Source organism: Pongo abelii, chromosome 4 (genome assembly GCF_028885655.2).
Source record: "Pongo abelii isolate AG06213 chromosome 4, NHGRI_mPonAbe1-v2.0_pri, whole genome shotgun sequence".
NCBI classification, from domain to species: Eukaryota; Metazoa; Chordata; class Mammalia; order Primates; family Hominidae; genus Pongo; species Pongo abelii.
The window spans coordinates 43282460-43308401 of NC_071989.2; the positions used below are offsets into that span (position 1 = coordinate 43282460).

Consider the following 25942-nt stretch of genomic DNA (forward strand, 5'->3'; position numbering starts at 1 on the left):
TAATGAACGTGTGAAGACAACGTCAAGTACCCCATGTCTCTCCAAGCTGGCAATATATTTATTTTAAAAATATAAATACGTTTTAAGTAGAATTTTTTAAAGTAGGCTGATGTAAGAATGCGACATTACATCAAAACAAAGAGATGCATGGCCTCTAAATAAAAGGGATCACCTGAAATTCGTGTTGTTTGAAATGACTGTCTGATTTTGAGGATTCCAGTATTTATGTGAAAATTTCACGATTTTTTGAAAGCAATCCTTTTTAACGTTCATTTTAACTTCAGGGTGCATGTACAGCTTTGTTAAATAGATAAACTTTTGTCATAGGGGTTTGTGTACACATTATTTTATCACCCAAGTATGACGCCTCCTGCCCATTAGTTATTTTTCCCAATCCTCTCCCTCCTTTCACCATCCACCTTCAATAGGCTCCAGTGTCTGTTATTCCCCTCTTTGTGTCCGTGTGTTCTCATTATTCAGCTGCAGCTTATAAGTGAGGACATATGGTATTTGCTTTTCTGTTCCTGCGTTAGTTTGCTAAGGATAATGGTCTCCAGCTCTGTCTATGTTCCTGAAAAGACATGATCTTGTTCTTTTTTAATGGCTGCATTGTATTCCATAGTGTATATGTACTACGTTTTGTTCATCCAGTCTACCTTTGATGAGCATTTTGGATGATTCCGTTTCTTTGCTATTGTGAATAGTGCTGCAATGAACATACACATACATGTGTCTTTATGATATAACAATTCATATTCCTTTGGGTTATACCCAGTAATGGGATTTCTGGGTAAAATGATATTTCTGTTTCTTGGTCTTTGGGGAATTACCACACTGTTTTTCACTAAGTTTGAAATAATTTACACTCACTAATGGCGTATAAACAAAATTTTAACATTTTTGTAAAGTGCTGGGAAGGTGGCATTGACGTTGAATCAAGATAGAATTTTAAAACTTTTCACACATTGCACCCCTACCTGGCTTTGGCCCCATGCCAGAACAAAGCAGAGCCATCTCTTATATACACACAATTGCCCTATTGCTATAAACTTCAACAGCTTGCATGAGGGAATTCAATTTAAAAGGAGGAACTGTGTGGTTTTCAAAGACCTTAATTCATATAAAATAACTTGCTTTGCTATAAACCATTATTAAAAACCAGTGTTTGGGTTTAGTACTTAAATATATTTGGAGCAAAAATGATCACTAAAATAATATATGTTTCTAATAAAAATATGCTTTTATTGTAATACAAAATACTGTATTGATTTCCCAAAGTTTTGCAACCCAGTAAAGACATTATCTTCCTCGGATTTGTACTTCGTGATTTAATATGCCGTGGCATGGGCTGGTTGGTTATGTTAACTGGAAAAATAAATTCATTACTTGAAAATCAAAATATGACAAGTAACAAGGAGTGGGGCAGATTAAAGAGGACCAGAGGAAGATTCTTAGCCTTGTGCCTTCTGAGTTAACGACCACAGCATTCCAGGGCATTAATTCCAGATCAGACAATTCCAGGCAGCTACAGAAGTCTGCCCTGGTGAGTCTTGCTCAGGATCTGGAAGTGCAAGATCAAAGTGCCAGTGATTCAGCTCCTGGTGAGGGCTGTCTTCCTGTCTTGCTGATCGCCATGTTGTAGCTGTGTTCTCACATGGCACAGAGAAAGAGGGAGAGACAGAAAGGGGGAGAAAGTGAGAGATGGAGAAGGGTAGAGAATGAGAGAGACATAATATCTCTTCCCCTTCTCATAAGGGCACTAATCCCATTACGAAAGCCCAACCCTCATAACCTCATCTAAACACAATTGTCTCCCAAAGGCCCCATCTCTAAATACCATCACCTTGTGGATTAGCTAAACAAAATTATCATGAATTTTGGGGAACACAATTCAGTCCATAGCACCAAGTCTATGTGATGCTCGCTCTCATAATCGCTGCCCATCTCAAGACCTACAGCAACTAAGACTCACTTCTTTCTGCAGGCATTTCAGAAGACTGTGATACAAAAATGTGCCATAGAGAATACATTCATTTGGGACTTTTAAACTCTCCTGTTCCCTCAAATGCATTAATTAATAAATTAATTAATGTTAACATCTAGTTTATGGGTTCTGATTTAACACCCATAAACTAGATGTTGACACTAATTTATTTATAAATTTATTATTAATTTACTGTAATAAAATAATTGATTAATTAATTTTGAGATAGTGTCTCACTCTAACACCCTGGATTATTTGGGTTATTTCAGAGCGTCCCTCTGGCAGGTGGTATTGTTTCACATTCATTGCTTGCCTATATGGGGGCAAGTATACAGGCATCCATTGGGTCCATCCCTGTTTATTCCTTGATTACCTTCCAGACTGGGACCTTATTCTTATTCAGCTCATTGAGATTCACTAATGCTAAACTCGTAGCAGAGATTTTATTTCAGATTAATGGGTTCAAAAGTGTGACCAATGCCCTATGTCATAATTCTCTTTAATTCGGAAATGACTCAGACATTCAACGGTATCTGAAATAATTTTAAGATTTTAAGTTACATTAAAAGTTCACCTACAAGCATTGATTTTATTTATATTTACACAATGTATTCATTTGTAGCAGTTTATCTAGATTAGTTGTTAGAACTGAGACATCAGACAAAGATAATCATCGCTCAAAGTCTTTTTTTTTTGTTAACCATTTGCATAGCCTGTGAATATCAGGTGTTTGCCTAAGCAAAAATCTTAAACACACAGGCATTTTTGCAGATAATTCAGAAAAATTAGCTGTTCTTATGGAACCAACAATGTTAAATTAGTCTTATTTATCAAAAAAGTCATTCAAAGAAAGAGTATTCTGTTTTTGGTTGAGTTTATGGTCTTACAACATTCATGTCAAATCCTTGCGCTTTAAAATATCTAGCAAAGGCAAATATAAAACTCATCTAATTAGTAAACCCAGACAATAACGTATGCTGACAATTCTGAAGACATTTCTATTTTTATTTTCTCCATAATTTTAAGGCAAGCTTATTATTAAAGATTACTAAATTCACATAAATTTGAAAAGCATTTGGGCTTTCTTACTAAATTTATGAGCACTCATTTACTCATAAACCAATGCGGTGCCATTGTAGACATAACATATAGTACATGTAACATCCATAGAAACACATATCCATACACACAAACATCAAATAGATGTTACCGTGAAACTCTAGCCATGACATGGCATCATAAACTCATTATTTCACAGAAGACAGCTGGATCCAAATTATTTCTGACAAAATTGGGACCTATCCTCATGGCTAAACTTTATCTGCCCTGGTAGGTAATCCAATTAATGCTGTGGACAAAAACTTTGGGTAAAGCAGTTTCCAAAGCAGTTCTATTTTTAAAACTTTTTAAAACCTTTTTTGTTTGTTTGTTTCAAATACAAAATTTCCAATGTTTACTTCTTAGATAGAACTGGCTGAACGGCATACAAAAAACAAGCTCTCCAATAGCCTTGAATTAGCAGTATCATAAACGGTAAGAGCACGAAAATGGCCCTTAGCTTCTTCTCAGTTTGGGAAGATGTTACAGTGCCAGGATTATCTCATAACAATTGTAAACATGAACAGAATCTGATAAATCAAAATGATGACTCAGGAATGGGCATCTGTGGCGGGAATCCTGTGGCGATCAACAACATCCATATGCGGTGAAGTTGCCTGACTCAACAATTGTGGGCCGCTGCTATTTTCACCCTTTCAGTGGTTAAATGTTAAAATACCTGACAATACCAAGTGTTAGAGAGTATATGAAACTTTAGAGTATCTTACGTATTGTAAGTGGGAACAACATGTGTGGTACCATCACTTTGAAAAAGAATCTGTTGTCTTATGAAGCTGCAAGTCACATATCTCAAAACCTACCAATGCCATTTCAGAACACACTCCCACGAAAAGTCCTTGCACATAAATGCATACCAGGAAATATGTAAAAGGATGTTGTATCTTTGCTTTTAACAGTAACAAAAACCTGATGGAAAGGGAGGATCCAAAACTCCATTAATAGGAGAGTGGATGAAAATTATTATGGTATATTTTCAAAATGGAATATTTTACAAAGTCCAAATAAGTAAATCAAATTACTCAAAAGTCTGGTTGCATCATAACAATATAATGTTCAGTAGAAAAAAAAATGGTTGATAAGACTACATAGAGCATGGTTACATTTTATAAAGTTAATATTTTAAAAATGTCCATTAAAATATGTAGATACATATTGATAAACAAATCTAAATTAAAAATAAGCAATTGAATAACAAACTCAGAATTCACATTGGTTATGTTGATTTAGAGAGTTGGGAGAAGGGATACAAAAAATCATATCCATAAAAAATTAAATTGAAGGATAGACCTTAAATTTACACCAAAAATGAATTTCTTAACACTGAACGGCAAAATCACATTTACCCATCCATCCACAGACAGAACTGCACCACCTAAAATCTCCCTGAGTGAAGCTGTGCCTCTACAAAATAGAGAAAATGGAAAAGCAAGCACACTACAAAACTACTACAAAGTGTATTTTCCAAGCAAAGCCGGCTAAAAGAAAAGGAACACAATTGGAGAGACCAAACTTTTTATGTCCCGGTCCACTCCCAAACTCTACATCAGGCAATATTTGAGTTAGATAATTCTCTGTGCCATGATTTGCAGTTGAGAAGTAAATAAGGTAAAGTAGAAACTACACTTGGCAGAGGGCTTGTCACAAATCACCATTCAATATGAACTACTCAATCTTGGGGGAGAACTAAAAAATGTGGCAAGAATATAAAATTGCTTATGAGAAGTTACTTTATGGAAATTGGAGGGGGGAAATGATTTCCCCACATAAACATTTTTTTCAGTGTTTTGAACTACTCTGTAAAAAGACAAATGCAATCATATTAATATATTTTAAGAATTACAACTCTAAGCTCCTTGTTATTGACAAGAAGTAAACAAAATAAAATGACACCAAGAATTAAAAATAAAGAGCTGAATACCTGAATTTAATCAATTTTAAGATAAGTCATAAGATAAGTCATTTGCCGTTTTCATATCTCTGAAATAGGTATATATTTTAAATCTGCTGGTCTTCCAGGAATGTGACATAGTTTAACTAGCAGATTTTTCTTAGTAGTATTGAAATAATGACACATCTTACAATGACTAGTTTCTTAGATTGAGGAAATTATAATTCTAGACAAATGTTAAGCCAAGGAAGGCCAGTGTAGCTCTAGTACTACATTGGCTTAGCCTCTCTCTTCAAATTACATAGCTTGCTGAAATAATCCAATTAGGTCATCTGAAACCAAAAAAAAAAAAAAAACAAGACAAACCAACACAAAAGATGTGTCTGATTGTTACAGGACCAACAGGTTGGGATACCTGCTGTGCAGTAACATAAATATACACCAAAACACTGAAACAGCAGGGCTTGCAACAGAAAAAGAATGTAATGATAGCAGGGCAGCCAGGTGAGAAAACAGGAGGGACCCTCAAACCCACCTCCCCGAGAAGTTCTGGTCTGGAGGTTTTTGTTTGTTTTTGTTTTGTTTTGTTTTTAACAGAATCTTGCTCCATCACCCAGGCTGGAATGCAGTGGTGTGATCTCAGCCCACTGCAACCTCTGCCTTCCGGGTTCAAGCAATTCTCCTGCCTCAGCCTTCTCCTGCTTCAGCCTCCTGAATACCCAGGATTACAGGCGTGCACCACCACACCCAACTAATTTTTGTATTTTTAGTAAAGATGGGATTTCACCATCTCTACTGGTCAGGCTGGTCTCATACTCCTGACGTCGTGATCTGCCCACCTCAGCCTCCCAAAGTCCTGGGATTACAGGAGTGAGCCACCGTGCCCGGCCCAGTTCTGGAGTTTTTAAGGAGATTGTGGAGAGCAAGAGACTGAAAAATTGGGGTCAGTGATTGTTTGGGGTAAAGGGGATGAAATCATCAAAATATAGAAATTGCATTCTTCGGTAAGCCAGCTAGCTCCTCATGGGGTCTTTCAGACTAGCTGGCATCAATAGTTTTATCAGTCTTCAGGACATAACAGAATATCTCAAATGAAAACCTTGGCATTTTACAATGTTCAACGTGTTCTCTACAGAGCAGTTAAGGGAAACTATAATCTTGTGATAGGGTCTGCATAATTTTGACAGGGTATAATTATTCTGCATAATTATTCTCATAATTTGGGGCAATAAGCACCAAAGAACTATGAGCAAGAAGGCCAGACAACAAGGTGACCTAATCGTTAACGCTGAATGTACTGCAGGCTTGATATATTTTTTATTCTCCTTCTCTCATTTTCCCTGATTAACTTTATAAAGTTTATAGGAATGGTTTCATGACTGTCATTTCCTTTCAGAAATTAATTTAAAGGAAAAACGTTAAAATAATTCCTGGATATCTTTTCAAATAATGTATTATATTTTATTTATATCATTTCATTGCGTAGCAAACTCCACTGTTAGGAATAAATTTGAGAATATATTTGGAAATGCAAAATGGCAAAAGGCATTACATCCCTCGTCCATGGTGCAACATGAGCATATGCAGCCGAGACTCCATCCACCTCTGTTTTGGATACTGAAATGTTAAAATTGGTAGTTACCGATGAGAGGAATTGCAGTGGAAGTAGGAATAACAGAGGAAGGAGAATAACTTTAAAAAATGCATATAATCACATAACCTATAAGGGTCTTGCAAAAAAATACTGTCAAAAGCATCATATTAGCTCAACATATTTGCGTTTTTTAAGTTTTTTTTTTTTTTTTTGAGACGGAGTCTCGGTCTGTCGCCCAGGCTGGAGTGCAATGGCGCGATCTCCGCTCGCTGCAAACTCCGCCTCCCGGGTTCACGCCATTCTCCTGCCTCAGCCTCCTGAGTAGCTGGGACTACAGGCGCCCGCCACCACGCCCGGCTAATTTTTTGTATTTTTAGTAGAGACGGGGTTTCACCGTGTTAGCCAGGATGGTCTTGATCTCCTGACCTGTGATCCACCCCCCTCGGCCTCCCAAAGTGCTGGGATTACAGGCGAGAGCCACCACGCCCAGCCAAAAACAATTTTTGAGGTACAATTTTATGTAAGGCATAGGATTCTTCTTTTTCAAAACCCAACCTAATTATTTCTTTACTCATTTCCCTACTTGATATCAATGCCTGATAACCTGGGACTTCAATGTAGCTCCAGCATGAACTATCTTTGTGATCTTGGACTGTGGTGTAAACTCACTGAGCCTCATCTTTAAACCAAGCAATACCTCTTTGATATGCTAAAACATCAAATTCACGTGTATTTTGTCTAGGCATGCCTGACACACAGAGTTTCTAGAGGAAAGATCCTGCCCTCTAAGCCCTGGTGCAACAGACATCACCACACCCGTTCCTGGGATCCCTGACTGTACTTCCTGCTTCCTGGATATCTTTTCTAATAATGTATTATATTTTATTTCATCTCTGAATGATTAAATAAGAGGTCAAATTTGCTCCTATTTTACAAAGTCCCTTTCATGAATACATTCCTACTAAGTTAATGTTTAGAGATTGCTTGGCAGAAAATAATCTTCTCAGTTGTTAATAAAATCATTAATTTCTGTTTTTTATGGCTTGAAAGATAATTGTAATAAAAACAAATATAAAATGGTGACTTCTTTGGTGTATTTTTTCTGTAAGTCAATTTTTTCCATTTCAGGTCATAGCCACAGTGAAATTATAATATATCTTCATCAGAGTCAAATATTCTATTTACAAAAGCATCATCGTAAATAGAAAATATTCTATTTACAAAAAAAACAGAATTTCATGATCAGATATTATTCTTTACTGTTAATAAAGTAATAACGTGCCAGACTGAAGCCAACATTTCACACCCATGTGTTAATATTCTACCATGGGCAGGGTATGGTGTCTCACACATGTAATGACAGCTCTTTGTGATGCAGAGTGGGGAGGATACCTTGAGACCAGGAGTTCGAGACCAGCCCAGGCTACATAGAAAAGTCCTGTCTCTACAAAAAAATTATTTTATAAATTAGCCATGGGTGGTAGCACACAGACCTAAAGTCCTAGCTATTCCAGGTGTTGAGGTGGTAAGGTTCCCTTAGGTGTAGGAGGTAGAGATTACAGTGAGCTACAATTGTGCCACTGCATCCCAACTGTTACAGCACCAACAGATTCATATGCCTGCTGCACACTAACATACCAATTACACTGAGACAGCAGAGTTTGCATCAGAGAAAGAGTTTAATGATTACAGGCTACTGAGTGAGGAGACAGGAGCAAACCCTGAAATGCATCATTCCAGAGAGTTCTGGGCTACAGTTTGTAAGCAGATTGTGGAGGATGAGAGGCTGGAAAGTTGGAGAAATTCATCAGTTGGGGTAGGGAGATGAAATCATCAGGATGTGGAAACTGCATTTTCTGGCGACTCACCTTCTCATGGGATCCTGCAGAACAGCTGATGTGAGTAGTTTTCCTAGCATGCAGGACCTGAAACAATATTTCAAAGGGAAAACTTAATGTTTCCTTAATATTGAAGTCGTTATCTATAAAGTAGTTGAGGGGAACTAAAATCTTGTAGCAGAGTCTACATACTTTGGAGAAAATAGGCAGCAAACAACTACAAGGAAGCAGGTCAGGGACAAGTTGACCTAATGATTAATGCTGAGTGTGCTGGGATATAGTATGGATGTTTGTCCCCGCTCAGATCTTATGTTGACTTAAAATCCCCAAGGTTAAAGGTGGGGCTTGGTGGGAGATATGGGGTCATGGGAGTGGATTCCTCCATGGCTTGATGCTGTTTTTGCAATAGTAAGCTTTTGCACCATCTCATCGTTTAAAAGTGTGTGACAACTCTCCACCACTCTCTCTCTCTTGCTTCCGCTCTGACATGTGATGTTCCTGCTCCTCCTTTGCCTTACATCATGACCGCAAGCTTCCTGAAGACTCCCCAGAAGCAGACGCCACGATGCTTCCTTGTACAGCCTGCAGAATCCTAAGTCAATTGAACCTTCTTTTGTTTTGTTTTGTTTTTTACGAAATGCCCAGTCTCAGGTATTTCTTTATAGCATGCAATAATGGCCTAATACATGCCACATGCTGAATTTACATTCATTTCTCTCTGATATAGTTTAGATGACATTTCTCCTCCAAATATCATGTTGAAATGTAATCCTCAATATACAGATGGGGTCTGGTAGGAGGTGTTTTTGTCATGGGGGCAGATCCCTTAGGAATGGCTTGGTGCCCTCCCCTTCATATTAAGTTTACAGGAGATCAAGTTGTTTAAAAGGAGGCCCGGTACCTCTCCCTCTCTCTCTTGCTCCTTCTTTCACCATGTGATACACATGTTTTTCCTTTGTCTTCCACAATAAGTGGAAGCTTCCTGACACCCTCAACAGAAAACGCTAGTGTCATGCTTGCACAGCACAAAACTGTGAGCCAAAATAAAAATCTTTTCATTATAATTTAATCAGTCTCAGTTATCCATTATAGTGGAAACATCAAAAATCTGAGACAGGTCTCAGTCAATTTAAGAAGTTTATTTTGCCCAGGTTAAGGGCACGCACCCATAACACAGCCTCAGGGAGGTCCTGACCACATATGCCCAAGGTGGTCATGGCACAACTTGGTTTTATGTACTTTGGGGAGACATAAGACATCAATCAATATACATAAGATGTACATTGGTTCTGTCCGGAAAGGCGGAAAAACTCAAAGTGGGGAGGGGTTTCCCAGGTCATAGATTGGTAAAAAACAAACAGTTGCATTCTTTTAGGTTTCTGATTAGCCTTTCTAAAGGAGGCAATCAGATATGCATTTATCTCTGTGAGCAGAGGGATGACTTCGAGTTCTATCTGTGCTTTGTCCACAAGGAAATTCCTTGTGAGGGTGAGGGAGGTATGTGGCTTTTTTTTTCCTTTGAGAGCAAGTTTTGCTCTTGTTGCCCAGAATGGTGTGCAATGGCAGGACCTCAGCTCACCGCAACCTCCACCTCCCAGATTCAAGCGACTCTCCTGCCTCAGCCTCCCGAGTAGCTGGGATTACAGGCATGTGCCATCACACCCGGCTAATTTTGTATTTTTGGTAGAGACGGGGTTTCTCCATGTTGGTCAGGCTGGTCTCAAACTCCCGACCTCAGGTGATCCGCCCACCTCAGCCTCCCAAAGTGCTGGGATTATAGGCGTGAGCCACTTTGCCTGGCCGGTATGTAGCTTTTTCAACTTAGCAGCTATATTCTTTAGGAATAGAGTGGAAGGTAGGTTTGCCCTAAAGTTCCCAGCTTAACTTTTCCCTTTGGCTTAGTGATTTGGGGGTCCCTGGATTTATTTTCCTTTCACGTTTCCTCCCTTTTCTTTTGAAATTCTTTTAGGTAAAGCATTTTACAAGAAAGTGAGTCTCCTCTAACATGATATTTGGAGGAGAAGAGTCATCTGATCTCTCATGGCTACGATGGTTTATTCCCAGTTGGGTAGGACCCACATTATTAGGAGAGCTCATTTTTAGCAGGTTGTGAAGTCTCACATCCTGTGAAGAGAAAATACAGGTAGGAAAAGAAAAAACAGCAACAAACAAAGAAAAAAAGAAGATTCTGGAAAATCGATATGGGCCATAATACTTTGAAGTCCATACATCAGCAGGCAGGTATGAGAGTGGTTTTTGTATGTATGTAGGTTGTTCTTATTTACTTCTGAAGTTTAAGTTATCTAGCTTCATTTTGCAGGGCCTTAAGAAAGCACAGTTTAGTTTTCGGTGATTTAAAATTAGGAAAAATGGGAAGGGGAAAGGAAAAGAAAGAAGAAAGTAATTGAAAACATTAATTTGGAGACTTTTAGCCAGAAAAAAATTTGGAATTCAGTCCAAACTGTAGAAAATAATAAAAATTAAATAACATTAGGCAAGACTAGAATCTAACAACATGTATACTACAGTTGTTGAAACATAATTTTTCTCTCTCCAGTTTCCCATTTTTACTAAAGAGAAATCATGGTAGGACCTATTTGCTTTATTATACTTGGCCTAATTATTTGTATAAAGTGCCGCAAGAACAATTATTTTTCACACAAGCCTTTTTAAATGACTTTGATGGAACTTTGTTCCATAGAAAAAGTCTCAGATAAGACTTTTTAAAAGCCAAGCCCAGCCATGGCTTTGTACCACCGAATACATATGAGTTGGGTAAATTCCCCTCCTCTTGAGGTCCCATCACTTGGGGCTCCTGGGCTTGTCAGAAAGTGACATTCTTTATTTACCACAAGTCAGAAACCTTGTATAGGGACTGTGTAGACGAGGTTTGGGGCCTGTTTTCCCAAGGGGCTTTTATTGGCTCTGTAAATCAAGTTTGACTCCTTAAAGAAAAGCGCACCATTTCAGTCAAAGCCTTGGTAAAATAACCAGTTTCTCCAATGGTGTTCTGTTGCAAAAGAAAACATTCTTATTGCACTTATGCAAATAACTACATTGACATAAGTTAAGAATATTCACCAATAGTTTGCAAATTCTGGAGAAATCAGGTAAAGAGAGAAACAAATATGCTCCAAATTTTGTTCACTGGAGTATACTTTACTGAATTGTTAAAAGCTGTCAATAGCTCAACAGTAAAGTTTCCTTGACTCAGAAAAACATAACAAAGGGTCAGCAATTTTTTAAGGTTCAGCAATTTTTTAGCAAAAAAATCAACAATATCACTTCAGTCTTCCATTTGTTCAGTCCATGCAATTAACTCCTGTTCTGTTTGATATTCACGAATATTTCAGTTCTCCATGAGAGTCCTAAAAGTTTACTCCTCCATTCTACTTTTTTAAAAAAAATTTTCCCAACCAGACTCGTGTCACATTTTTCTTTATTCTAATGTCACAATCTCCAGAGTAATTAGAAACCTGCATTCAAAAACACCTATCAAAGTCCAATAGCTAATTATAAACGACGTTTTGAAGAGGATTAAAAATAAGACAATTGTCTGTGGATGACAAAGTCTTAGGACAGGGTTTTATAATCTATCAAACATTTGTGGAGAGTGTTTTACGAAAAAAAACAAAACCTTTGAGCTACACAGTGAATGTAAAGCTGAGGCTAGACAGGAATGGGATAGGGTGAATCTTCAGTCCCAGAGATCAACAGCCAATGGTTCATTTTTTGTAGGTTAACCTGACCTGGTGGAGTCCTCCACTGGTACCAAGCACAGTTCTTCACTTTCAACTCTAGATGACTTACCCCGGGGCACTTTGACCTTTTGCTTTCTGTATAGCCTCCTCCAGTCTTTCTTTTACCTACTCTACTAGACTAAGTGATTATAACTGTTACTATCTTTTCTGAGCCTATAATCAAAAGTCAGTACCTGACAAAGAAGCAGATTGTTAAATCCAAGAATTTCTCTGTATCAGGAAAGTATTAATACGGATTCCTGCCTCCTCATTCATTAGTTGCACAGCTTCCTGCAACATAACAACTGGCCAGAAGATTCACCTGTGCAAATTGCCTGAGTGTTGGAGACTTTGCTTTTCTTTGATCCCTCCCACCATCCACCCCGTTTTTCTGTTTTGTGTCACTTTCATTTGGTTAATAATATTCTAACAATATTTATCATTATAGTTATCTTGATTTGATGCAATTTTTCTTCATGAGATTGATAAAAAATATTAGTCTTTCTTAATTCTTTATTATTTATTGTTCTGGATAACACACTGGAAAGGGAAATAGGAAAGGCTCTACATCATTTGTCACATGTGCTCCACAATTTGCCCTCAAGTTTGATTCCTAGGTCCTACCACCCACACAAAACTGCCATTGCCGGCCTGCTCCAATTCTACCCAATTACTAGCCGTTGTCATACTTCAAAGTTCCTATGACCTCCTCCAGAGGAGCACAATTTTGTATTTGATCACTTTCTGACCTCCCTGGAATCCACCCCACCTCCAATCACACTAGGATTAGAATCTAAATTCTGCCGCTACCTTGATATCAGTCTCTGTAGGGAAGCAGCCTGCAGCCTCCTATGGACTCCCATCAAGACAGGTTACCTTTTCCCGCTACAGGGTGCTGCTCACAGATTTTTTACTAAGATGGGAAGCTGGAGTAGAAATGGGAAGAGAGGGTCGGGCGCGGTGGCTCATGCCTGTAATCCCAGCACTTTGGGAGGCCGAGGCGAGCAGATCACGAGGTAAAGAGATCGGGACCATCCTGGTCAACGTGGTGAAACCCCGTCTCTACTAAAAATACAAAAATTAGCTGGGCGTCGTGGCACACTCCTGTAGTCCCAGCTACTCAGGAGGCTGAGGCAGGAGAATCCTTGAACACGGGAGGCAGAGGTTGCACTGAGCCGAGATTGCGCCACTGCACTCGAGCCTGGTGACAGAGGAAGACTCTGTCTCAAAAGAAAAAAAAAAAAAAAGACAAGAAAAAGAACTAGGAAGAGAGAACTGATGGTAGGTATTTTGCTTTGCAATGACTCCAGGCTGCTCTTCTATTTCATAGTGTCTGTAACTATGTGGGTGAGAACAGTGTAGTTTTTCCTTTATTCTCGCAACCACAGGACCAGGAGGCAATTGGAGGAGCCTCAAACAGCAGGGAAGGTTTTGGCTAGCTGAAGAAGGGGTATGGGTATGGTGGGAGGGAGATATTGAGGCAAATGCCTTGGGGGAGAGAATTGCAAGGACAAAATAGATTTCCTTACCTGGCAGTGCCTTCTCTGCCTTTGTGCTGCCATTGCCTCTGCCTAGGATCCCCCAGAAAAGGATAGTAGTGGTTTGCACAGGAGCAGAAGTGGTGAAAATGGGAAATGATGAGTGTGGATGGAGATGCTCGGGGCAGGGTCTGTAGGTCTCTTTGAGGGGGCTCAACTCACAAAGTGCAGATTTTTATTGAAATATGAATGCTTGTAGGAAAGGACATTTTCCTACTGAGCAATGGCAGTTCCATATTTCTTATCAGAAAGGAAGTAGGCCTCAGTCTGATCGAAAAGTGAGGAGAGGGAGGATTCAACACTTACAAGTTCACCTGCATTGCATTTCCCAGAAGAAAGAAAAAAATCAGTAATGCATTTCAAAGATCACGGTGCCAGAGACAGAGAACCACAATTTGAGCATTTCCCTGGGCTTAGAGGCGGATGTCTCACTGACAATTTCACGTCCAACGCCGGAGTCTCCCAGTCCATTTTTCTCCCCAGCTGTTTTAGAACTATCCCCAAATATCAAGGATATCTGAATGAGTGAACCATCAGAATAAGGAGCGATTCCCACAGAGTTCCATCCCACAGGGAAGGGACGGGACCAGCGGGGCAGGCCTGAAGCCTGGGTTGAACGGCACTGTGCCTTTCATTCTTCACCGATATCTTGGACCTAGAGTTTCCAGGTTCCGAAGGGATGCGGTTGTTGACCGCTAGCCTAGAATCCGTGAGGGCTGAACTGGGACGAAGGCCTAGGACAGAGAGGTGGTGTGGAAGGACCCAGCCGCGGCCACTGAAAGAGCAGCTTCCTGCATTGTAAAGTGTTCGCGACCTGCATTTGTTTTGCTTTCTTCCTGGAGGAGCCAAATCCGTCGCATTCCGGATCCTTATTCCAGCTCCTTTCCCTCTGCGAATCGCACTGGATCGGTCGCGGGGCCCTAAGTAATTAGAGATCACGGTTCAGCCAAGAAAAATACAGGTTTTCTTAAGCCTGAAGCCACTGACTTGAGGAGGGAGCGTGGGAGTAATGCCAGTAGCAGTTTTTTATTTCGTTTTCGTTTTTGTTTTCTAGTCACTAGGCCACCAAAGAAAGTTCCACCCAACGGCCAGTCGATCCGTCGCAGCGACGCTCCTTTCCCTGCACGGAGGGTTTATGGCTGACACCTCCACTTGTTTCTCAGAGCCGGGGCTGACTGCCGGCTGCACCTTTGAATGGCGACCAAAAATGACATGCATTTGTCTGGCACAGTCGCTGGCGTTCGCCTGGTGCCCGCGCTTGCCGGGTCCTAGCGCAGCCAGATTCTCACACCAGCGAGTCCAGCGCCCAGCCCCACTCCTGCCTCGGATCAACGGTTTCTCACATCCGTCTCCGCGGAAGCACTGGCCTGACAGTTTTCCGGTTGCGACAGCGCTAGTTGAGCCAAACAAAACGTTTTCCTGCTTGCTCTGGGCGTGCCATTCTCCATCCGAGGCCTTCTAGTCCCGGTGTCGCGGTCGCAGCACCCGGCGTCACGGTCGCAGCACCCGGCGGTGGTTGGCTCTTTCGCCAGCGGCGCGGAGCGGGCGGTTTTGCTGTCACAGCACACGTGGCACGGGGTTTCTCGGTGGCCGAACCCCTCTTTTTTCTCAGAGTCCACGGTTTCTTGGTGACAGCGCCGTTGGTTGCTCCATAAGGAATGTTGTCCTTGACAATCCGCCGGCTGCAGTCATTCGCAAGCTCCAGGCACCGACATTTCGCAGAACTGAGGTCTCTCGGTCTCGGCACAGCTCGTTGCCCGGTGCCTCCATTTTCTCGGGGCGACAGCACTCAGGTCGCCGATCTGAGGGATTCGGAGCTTCCCCAGCTGCGCTGAGCCTGGCGTTCCCGGGCGGCGGCGGCGGCGCTGGGCTGGGGGAGCCCGCCGCTCCTCCGAGCCGGTGACAGGGGAGCTGCCCGGGCGCTGTTTCTTCCCAGCGCCGCCAGCGCCGCGGCAGAACCCGCAGAACAGCTCGGCCTCCAGAACCCTGTGCTGTGGCGGCGCCGTTGGCGTGTCTGTCGCAGGACCCCGCGGATTCGTCCGTCGTTGACTTGTTGGTCCCAACAAGTTTCGATTTCAGGGTGCCTGCGTTTCCTTATCTTTTCTCTTCTTTTCCTTTTGTTTTGTTTTGAGACAGAGTCTCGCTGCGTCGCCCAGGCTGGAGTGCAGTGGCGCGATCTTGGCTCATTGCAACCTCCGCCCCCCAGGTTCAAGCGATTCTCCTGCCTCAGCCTCCTGAGTAGCTGGGATTACAGGCGCGCGCCACCAGGCCCGGATAATTTTTGTATTTTTACTGAGGCGGGGTTTCACCATATTGACCAGGCTGGTCTCGAACTCCTAACCTCAATAATCTGCCCGCCTCGGCCTCCCAAACTGCCGGGATTGCAGCGTGAGCCGCTGCGCCCAGCCGGTGACTACGATTTCTACCCCCTGGTTCAAGTCGGGGAATAGCCAAAATGTGATTTCTCAACCCAAGCAAGTCCCCACTTAGGACAAACACCAGTCTAGCCCTGGCGGCGATTTCCAGGTCGTAGGAAGTCGGTGTTTCGCCACAGAAAGGCTGAGTGACCCTGTGACTCATTTCCCAGCAACTCCGGGTTTCCTGTAGCCTTGGATTTCTAATCATAACAAACCCGGAGTTAGCCCTGCCTCAAGTTTCTTTTTTCTTTTTCCTTTTTTTTTGAGACAGAGTTTCGCTCTTTGGACCAGGCTAGAATGCAGTGGCGCGATCTCGGCGATCTCGGCTCACTGCAACCTCCACCTCCCGGGTTCAAGTGATTCCCCTGCCTCAGCCTCCCAAATAGCTAGGATTATAGGCGCCCGCCACCACACCCGGCTAATTTTTGTATTTTTAGTAGAGACGTGGTTTTGCCACGTTGGCCAGGCTGGTCTCAAACTCCCGACCTCAGATGATCCATCCACCTCGGCCTCCCAAAGCCTCAAGTTTCTAAGTCGTGGCAAGTTCCAGCTTCCTACTAGTAAGCCTTGCTTTAGCTGCGCAGGAGATGTTCAATTCCTGTAGAAATCTGTGTACCAGAGAATGCGATTCATTTGGGTTTTGCGATGACCAGTTTAGCAGTGCCTGGGAGCCCTTACACCAAGGCTAGCTTCGCAATATCAAGTCCCGCCTTAGCTATGTTGGTGTCTTTTAAACTCCCATGGAAGTCAGGAAATGCCGGCAAACACGATTTCTGGTTTACGAAGCTCGGTTTGACAATAGCAATTTCCGCCGAACGCGACTTTTTCCTCTTGTGGACCAAGTTGGGATATATCAGCTACTACGATTTTTTAGTCGTAAACAGGTTTAACTGTGACTGGGTTTTGTTGGTTTGTTGTTGTTGTTGTTTGTTTTTGTTTTTGTCGTAAGAAATGTAGACTTCGGTGTAACATGTACCGGTTTAGATCTAACAGGGATATCCTAATCATAGAATTGCTGCATTTAGCCATACTTGTAATTTCTTCTTTGTAGGGTTGGTTCTCTCTAATTTTTGCTTATTTTTAAATTCTCTTTTTGTGTCTTTTGCTCTGAGAACAATGTTACCGGTAGTTTCCGGTGTGTTTGCTTTGCCTTTTTATTTGAATTTTAGAATTTATTATTTTAAAATTTTATCTGATTTAAATGTTATTCATTTTTCTTCTACTAATTTTGAGTGTCACAGCTTCGTGCTCCTTGACTTGCATTCTCTCAGGAGCTGGGGAGCCAAGCTCGGTCTCCGCCTCGGTGGTGTCAGGTCCCGGGTTCTGTCTGGCGGCTCTGTTTCTAATGCGGAGCTGGCGGTTTTGCAGCAACGCTTTTGCCAGTAGCGTCCACTCGGCCTTTTTTCAGTTGCTGCACCGTTCTTAGCGCCTAACGGGACGTTTCCCGTACGCGGAGTCCATAAGTTGTCTGTGCCTGCCGTCACTTTCTCGGTTCTCGCACCGCTAGTATCTCCTAGGAGCTTCCTAAACCCGTTTTACGGTGCAGAACGGTAATTGCACCGAGCCTCTGTACCAACTAGTACTTCCGTAATACCGTTAGCCGGCTCTTTTCCTGTCACAACACATTAAAACGTGTTAAAACACATTAAACGGATTTAACACCTTAAACGGATTAAAACACATTAAAACGTCACAACATATTTAAACAGAGTCGGTCCATTCCTCCAGACACTATGTTTCGGGCTGGAAGCACCCCTCCTAAGAATCCACAGTTTCTTTCTAGCAGCACCGTTAAGGCGCCTAAACGGATATTTGTTTGGCAATACCAGCGCTATCCGCTAGGTGCCGGCGCCTGCTGAGTCTCAGCGCCGCCAGATTCTTGTTAGCGAGATACAGAGCAGTGCAGAGACCTGGCGGACAGTTTTCCGGTGGCAGCAATGCTCATTTCCCGGACACAGATGGTTTTTGGCCCCTGAAGAACTCTTTCATCCCTGCGTTTTGTAGCGCTCGTTCTCTGTAAGGTTTGCTTAGTATCCGTTTCATTTCGACTTCTTTTCTCGCTCTGTTTTTCTGTCGGAATTACGATTTGTTTTGTTTCTATGTGCTCTCTAGAATTTTATCGTTTTTCATTTGTCTACGAATTTTCGTGCATTTGTTACTGTTGAGTTTCATAATATCTGGGTGCCCTCTGCCCACGAGCTCCGGAGAGCATGAATACCCAGGCTGACGGTAGTGCTAAAGGTTCTGCTTCCTCTCGTTAATCAGCGCAAACGCTTATGTCCTCCTGCTCTGAGGCTTAATTAAGCGATGGAACAACATTTTCTCGGCTATGTGAAGCCTGCCTGAGATTCCGCAGAGGTGGTGCCTGAGCTCCAGCCTCCGCCTATTTGAATTCAGAAGACTGTGGTGTTCCTGTGTGAGCCACCACTTTAGGGGAGGCCAGCATGGGCAGATCACTTGAGGTCAGGAGTTGGAGACCGGCCTGGCCCAAGTGGTGAAACCCCATCTCTACTAAAAATACAAAAATTAGCCGGTGATGGTGCATGCCTGCAATCCCAGCTACTCAGGAGGCTGAGGCAGGAGAATCTCTTGAACTCGGTGGCAGAGGTTGCAGTGAGCTGAGATCGTGCCACCGTCCTCCAGCCTAGGCAGAGTGAGACGCCATCAAAAAAAAAAAAAAAAAAACAACCTTAGAGTTATATTATATGAAATAATAGATAGTCATTAAATATCTGGGTCATTTTCAACTTTACAAAAGTATTGTAGGCACATATTTTTCCAAAGAAAAAATGTTATTATCAAAAGGAAAATTGTTTTATCTAATTCAAAGGTGATTTACGAAAAAGGTAAAAACATATTGCACATTTCATCAAAATAATTCCTATGTAGTTATTACTAGGTTTTTATTTGCTTAGAAAAACTGAGATTTAAAAAAAGGTTATTATATCTACACATAACTTTCTGTAATTTTTTAAAGTTTTTGTGTTACCAAGTTACAGGGCTTTCACTCCTGAGTCGAAAAAGGTCACCAACTCCTGCTAAATCTTAAACATTAACAGCAACTGAAGTCGCATCTTCAGACCTAAGAGAAGATGAAAATCAGAAGAAGCTGCATTCATGAGACCTGGGTCCAGAAAATTAAACTATTCAACTCCCTAGTCCCAGGGACTATTGCAGAAGAAGTGGGTGTTTGGACTTGTAAGGACCTACTTTAAGAGAGAAAGTTAGTTCAGTATTTCTCTATAAACAGTGGTTTTGTTTTGTTTTGTTTTGACAGGGACTAGCTCTGTCACCTGGGTTGGAATGCAGTGGCATGATCCTGGCTCACTGCAGCAACCTCCATCTCCCAGACCCAAGTGATCCTGCCACCTCAGCCTCCTGAGTAGCTGGGACTACAGGTGTGTACCACCATGCCTGGCTAATTTTTGTATTTTTTGTAGAGACAGTGTTTCATCACATTGCCAAGGCTAGTCTCAAACTCCTGAGATCAAGGAATCCACCCACCTATGCCTCTCAAAGTACTGAGATTACAGATGTGAGCCACAATGGCCAGCCTATAAATTAAAGATTAATATCAAAGGAACACTGATGCAAGACCAGCCTGTGGGCCCCTGTGTCAGATTAACAATGTTTTCTTGAGGTATTAACCCATTATTTTTTTAAACATTGTAAAAGGTTATGAAAGGTTTATAAAATTATAGCTTCTGGTCAAGATGATTAAAATTTAATACATTTGTCTATAAGATTTGAGAAATAGATTTAATTGGCTTCATGCTATCTTCATTAGGTCTTATTTTTTGGGAAAGTAAGTCTCAAAGAGTAAAAGGTTTTGCCTTTTTGTTTTTGAAATATTTGAGTTACCACTTTGACTAAACGACTGACTTATTTTACAATGACCTGTGATTCTATTTTGTGATATCAAGTGTTTTAAACATTGACCTTGTTTTAAGTATTTGACAAACTTTCTAAAATCCAATTCTAAATTCAGTCTTTTCTACCCCATTAATTTTTTTGACATTAAGTCCCCTGAAATCCAAAGAGATATATTTGGCTTATTTGGCATAATAAGATCACATAAGATCTTGGCTTATTTGTCATAATAAAATCACATAAGATGCATTATCAAATATGAAATGATATTTAACTTTCTTTGGATTGTATTTATATGAATGTCTTATTAGTATGTATTACAAAATTGTATGAGATTCCTGTGATTCTGAAATGTGTTAGTGTATGTTAGCAGAACTAATTATGATCATTATATTAAATTGTTGTATGCCATAGCTATAACCAAATTTCCTTGCCCACTGCATCTTTAACCATTGCTATTCTAATACTTTTGCCATCGACAATTATTGTTTTACTTTGATCCTTTTATAGGATTATAATCAGCTATAGACCTCTGATACTACTCTTTTTTGTTTTTTGTTTTTGTTTTTGTTTTTGAGATAGGGTCTCATTCTGTCACCCAGGCTGCAATGTGGTGGCATGATCGCTGTTCAATTTACCCTCAATCTCCTAGGCTCAAGCAATCTCCTACCTCAGCCTCCCAAGTAGCTGAGACTACAGGTGCACACCACGCACCCAGCTAATTTTTAAATTTTTTGTATAGGTAGAGTCTCCCTATGTTACCCAGACTCGGCTCAAACTCCTGGGCTCAAGCAATCCTCTCATCTCGCCTCCCAAAGTGCTGGGATTTCTGGAATGAGCCACCACACCCAGTCTTTTAATACATTTATTGTCTCTTCATTAACAAATGCTAAGTGTCTATATTGTGCTACAAAGGGATCAAGGTCCCAGAGGTAAGTGATCAACAAGTAGACATGGACTTGGCCATAAAGTGTTTGACACCTTCATGAGTTGAAAAAAGACAGTAAACAGGACAACAAATAAATAAATAAGACAGTAGTTATATAATACATGCTTTTTGTTGCTGTTGTTGTTGTTTTGTTTGTTTGTTTGTTTATTTTTAAGACAGTCTCACTCTGTTTCCACTGCTGGAGCGCAGTGGCATGATCTCGGCTCACTGCAACCTCTGCCACCTGGGTTCAAGCAATCCTCCCACCTCAGCCTTACGAGCAGCTGGAACTACAGGCGCTCAACATGCCTGGTTAATTTTTGTATTTTTAGTAGAGACAGGGTTTAGCTGTGTTGGCTAGGCTGGTCTTGAACTCCTTACCTCAGGTGATCCACCCGCCTTGGCCTCCCAAAGTGCTAGCATTACAGGCATGAGCCACTGCGCTCGGCCCTAATAAATTCTATCAAGAAACTTAACATAAGTGTATTGGAAAGATAAGTAGTAGGATGCTATATTAGGTAGTATAGTAAGACTAGAATTATCCGCGATACTTCCACTTTGATATGAATAATGCAATGAACAAAGCGAAAAAAAATCTGGGCCAGGTGCAGTGGCCCGCATCTGTAATCCTAGCACTTTGGAAGGCCGACGCAGGAGGATCACTTGAGGCCACGAGTTTGAGACCAGCCTGGCCAACATAGTAAAACCCCCTCTCTACTAAAACTACAAACATTTGCCAGACATGGTGGCATGAACCTGTAATCTCAGATACTCGGAAGGCTAAGGTGGTACAATCATTTAAACCCAGGGGGCAGAGGTTGCAGTGAGCTGGGATCCTGCCACTGCACTTCAGCCTGGGAAACAGAGCAAGATGTTGTAAAAAAAAGAAAAACAAACAAACAAACGAACAAAAAAAAAACCCACAAAAACTGAAGGTGGAGTTATCATCATGAGAGAAGAATCTAAGACTAGAACAACTTTATTATGGGCTAGGCATGGTGGCTAACACCTGTAATCCAAGCACTTTGAGAGGCTGAGGGAGGAGGATCACTTAAGGCCAGAAGTCCAAGACCAAACCAGACAACATAGTGAAACACAATTTCTACCAAAAAAAAAAAAAAAAAAAAATTATTAGCTGGGTGTGGTGGTTCCTGCCTGGAGTCCCAGCTGCCTGTAGTCCCAGCCACTCAGGAGGCTGAGGCAACCACCAACCTAGCAGCATGGTGAAACCCCATCATTACAAAAAATACAAGAAAAATTAGCCAGGTATGGTGGCACATACTTGTATTCCCAGCTACTCTGTAGGCTGAGGGGGGAGGATCACCCAGCTACTCTGGAGGCTGATGGGGAGGATCCCTTCAGCGTGGGAGGTCCAGGTTGCCAAGAGCATGACACTGCATTCCCACCTGAGCTACAGCAAAAACCCTGTCTCAAAAAAAAAAAAAAGACAATGAATAGGCAAAGCATCCCAAGCAATTAATTAATTAATTAATGAAGCCCAAAGCATCACATTATCCAACTTCAAACTATTCTATAAGGATGCCATTATCATAAGCGAATTCATGCAGAAAGAAATATTGCATCTCTTCACTTAGAAGTGGGAGCTCAGCCTGGTGTACAGGGACATAAAGATGAGAACAAGAGACCACTGAGGACTCCAAAAGGAGGGAGGGAGGGACATAAGGGGGTAGAGGCTGAAAAACTTCCTCCTGGGGATTTAGTTCACTCTCTGGGTGATGAGATCAATAGAAGCCTCAGGATCACGCAATATATTCTTGTAACAAACCTACACATGTACCCCCGAATCTAAAATTAAAATGTAACGTGAGTCAACATAACACAGAACAATAAAATAACAAAATATCTCCCCAAAAAATGATCTTCTAATTTTAAAAATGGGCAACTACCCTGGCCTGCTCCTCAGTAACATCGCGATCTTTAGGCATCTGACAAGCATTACTCTGAGACAGAAAGGGATCCAAGTCTGCTCTAGTACTAGCAATGCATTTGGGGACAATAATGAACTTTCTAACCAGGGTCCCCCAAGAGGGCTTTCTCTGTACAAGAAAGGTAATATTTTTTCTTTTCAATCCCTAAAGCAAACTATTTAACTAGACAACTTCATCACAAATGATAGGACTTTATGTTAATCTCATTAATTCCATGTCCTGATGTAACTTGCTCCTAAGAATAAGGTTCACAGCCACCTCCCTGCAATCTGATTTGGACCGCCCATGAGACCAGAAGACTACAAAAACGCAAAAATGTGGACTTATGAGTCCTAGATACCCTGTATCCGCTGGTGAAAGGAAGCGATGGAGTTGCCGTCTTTGCCGTCTCCCCTCCGAGTTTGGCAGGCCCGGGATTCCGCAAAGGAGGCGGCGGGACCAGATGCCTCCAGCCCGGAGCTCAGTACATTCGGTGTCCTAGATGCTCCCTTCTTGTCCTTACCACTGCGAGCTCTCCTGGGACGGCCTAGATTTCCACTGCCACCTACTTTCTGCTCCCTGCGTGCTTCCTCGCTGAAACTGCCGGCGAAAAGATCTCTTTCCCAAGTCTCAGAGTACCTTGAGGCGGGGCACAGGGTCGCCCGCTCTGGATCCGGCGCAGGCAATTCAGGAGGAGCCGCAGGAGCCCTCGGGAGAGCAGGAGGCTGCAGAGGGTCTCCACGTACTCCCGCCCCCGCAGCCTCCCTAGCAACTCGCCTCTCGCTTAGTGGACAGACGACTGGAGCCGGAGACTTCCATCCGAGAAGACCTTTGAGAGTGTCAGCCTACTGCTGTCCCCTGGTGCCACCAACCAAAGTTCCAAGACTGCTGGCTGCAGATGGCATGCGCTTGGGGACAGACGCCCTGAGACTGTGTCCACGGCCCGCCTTTGGAATCCTGGGCCCTGAAACTTCCTCTGAGACCTTCCATTGCATGATCCTCTTGTAAATAAATAAATAAATAAAGTTAACAATAATACCCGAGTTCTCTCAAATGCGATGGAAGAAGTTTCGCCTTCAGATCGCTTTATGGCTTTTTTCGTTCCTCTTCTCAATAAAATTTTACACAAATGTGAAATTCCTGTTACCTGGGTTCCTGCTGAGTAAGGATGAGGCTCAGGGGTGGGGTGTCTGGTTGCTGTTGCCAGGACTGGCAGGGAAACCTGGGTCGCCTGGATTTGCTGGTTGCAGAGCAAAATAAAATACAAAAAGTGGTGTGTCTTATGCAGCGATTGGAGGGGAGGATCGGCCAGGGGTCATGCAGGGTGGGGGACTCACAGGCTAAGCCTACAGGAAATCAAGTGAACAGGCAGAGGACCTGAGAACTTACTGCAGGAAATTTTCCTGTTCTAAGGCCCTGGAACTTTTTCCCTCTGAAGCTTTGCACCCTTCTATCTTGAGACCTTGCTAAATTCACTCATGAGTTCTGGAAGTTTGCTTTTAAACCCTTTAAGATAGGCTCATGTTCTGCAAGTGTGGATCGTTTCATTTTTTTTTTTTTACTTCCAACGTATATGCTTTTTAAGTCCTTTTCTCAACTTATTGCACCGGCAAACAATTCCAGTACCTTGTTGAATAGAAAGACTTGGAGAGGATATCTTTGTCTTGTTCCTGATTTCATGGGAAAGCATTGAGTCTGTCACTATTACATACAATTTAGTTATAGGTTTCTGTAGATGTTCTTTGCACAGTTGAGGAAATTCCCTCTATTCCCACATTGCTGAGAGCTGGTTTTTACATTTTAGATCATGAATGGGTATAGATTTTCTTAAATGCATTTTTTTGAATCATTTGATAGAATTATATGGTGTTTCCAATCTAGACAATCAATAGGGTGAATCATATTGATTGACTTTTGAGTATTAAACCAGCCTTACGTGTGGAATAAACCTTACTTGGGCATGGTATTGTTCTTTAACATACATTTCAGATTTCTAATTGTTAGTATTTTGGTGAAGATTTCTGCATCTATGTTTAGGTGCAATATTAGTCAGTAGTTTTCTCCTAGTGTACTGTGTTTGCCAGGAAAATGCTGATCTCATAAAATAAGTTGGGAAGTATGCCATATTCGTCTATTTTCTAGAATAAATTGTGTAGAATTCATCCTATTAATTCTTTGAATATTAGGTAAAATTAGTCAGTGAAATTGTAAGAACCTCTAGGTTTGTTTTTTGGAAGACATTTGACCATGAATTCAGTATCTTTAATAATTTCAAAAATTTACAGATTATTTTGTGTGAGTTGGGTAGACTGTGGATCTTGCAGGATTGATCCATATTATCTAATTTATAGAGTTGTTTTTAGACCATTTTAAAAAGTTACCCTTGTAGGCCAGGCAGGGTGGCTCACACCTGTAATCCCAACACTTTGGGAGGCTAGGGTGGGTGTATAACTTGAGGCCCGGAGTTGAAGACCAGCCTGGCCAACATAGGGAAAACCCATTTCTACTAAAAATACACAAACATTAGCCAGGCATAGTGATGCATGACTATAATCCCAGCTACTCAATAGGCTGAATCACAAGAATCACTGGAACCTGGGAGGTGGAGTTTGCAGTGAGAGCCAAGATTGTACCACTGCACACCAGCCTGGGTGAGAGAGTGAGACTCTATCTCAAAAAAAAAAAAAAAAAAATGTACCACTATGTATATGTTGATCAACCTGAAGACACTGGTAGCTAATATCTATCAGCTTGCCTCTCTAGATCTGCTTACCACTCTTCAGTCAGCACTGTGGTACAAGAGGTAACTTAAATGGGTGGCACTGGAGATCTACTTTCCCCCCCAGGCTTCTGATTGAGTTTAGCACTGAAAGACATCAGCTGTTCGGAGATACAGAGTAGTAATTTATTACCTTGCTTTGTTTCCCCTGGCCTCAGGGTACTGAATTATTTTATCTAAAGTCAAACATAGGCTGGCTGTGGTGGTTCATGCCTGAAATCACAGCACTTTGGGAGGCTGAGGCAGGAGGATCAGTTGAGGCCAGAAGTTCAAACCCAACTTGGGTAACAGAGTGAGATCCCGTCTCCACAAAAAATTA

The 25942-nt window shown here is 41.8% G+C and overlaps 1 protein-coding gene across 7 annotated transcripts; it reads left to right on the forward strand.

The window, feature by feature from the left end:
* Positions 1-15671: 15671 nt before the first annotated feature.
* On the forward strand, positions 15672-23971 carry LOC129059386 (uncharacterized). 7 transcript variants are annotated; one of them, XM_063724092.1, is made up of 4 exons: positions 18998-19300; positions 19396-19516; positions 20731-20920; positions 23106-23882. In XM_063724092.1, exon 4 carries the CDS (start codon positions 23232-23234, stop codon positions 23850-23852), a length of 621 nt encoding a protein of 206 aa, XP_063580162.1. In that variant the 5' UTR covers positions 18998-19300; positions 19396-19516; positions 20731-20920; positions 23106-23231; the 3' UTR covers positions 23853-23882. The 7 variants fall into 7 exon arrangements, 3 of the variants coding, with proteins under 3 accessions (XP_063580162.1, XP_063580161.1, XP_063580163.1); XR_008525237.2 differs by lacking the exons at positions 18998-19300; positions 20731-20920 and adding an exon at positions 15672-15781; XR_008525233.2 differs by lacking the exons at positions 18998-19300; positions 20731-20920 and adding an exon at positions 15757-18134.
* The last annotated feature ends 1971 nt before the right edge of the window (positions 23972-25942 follow it).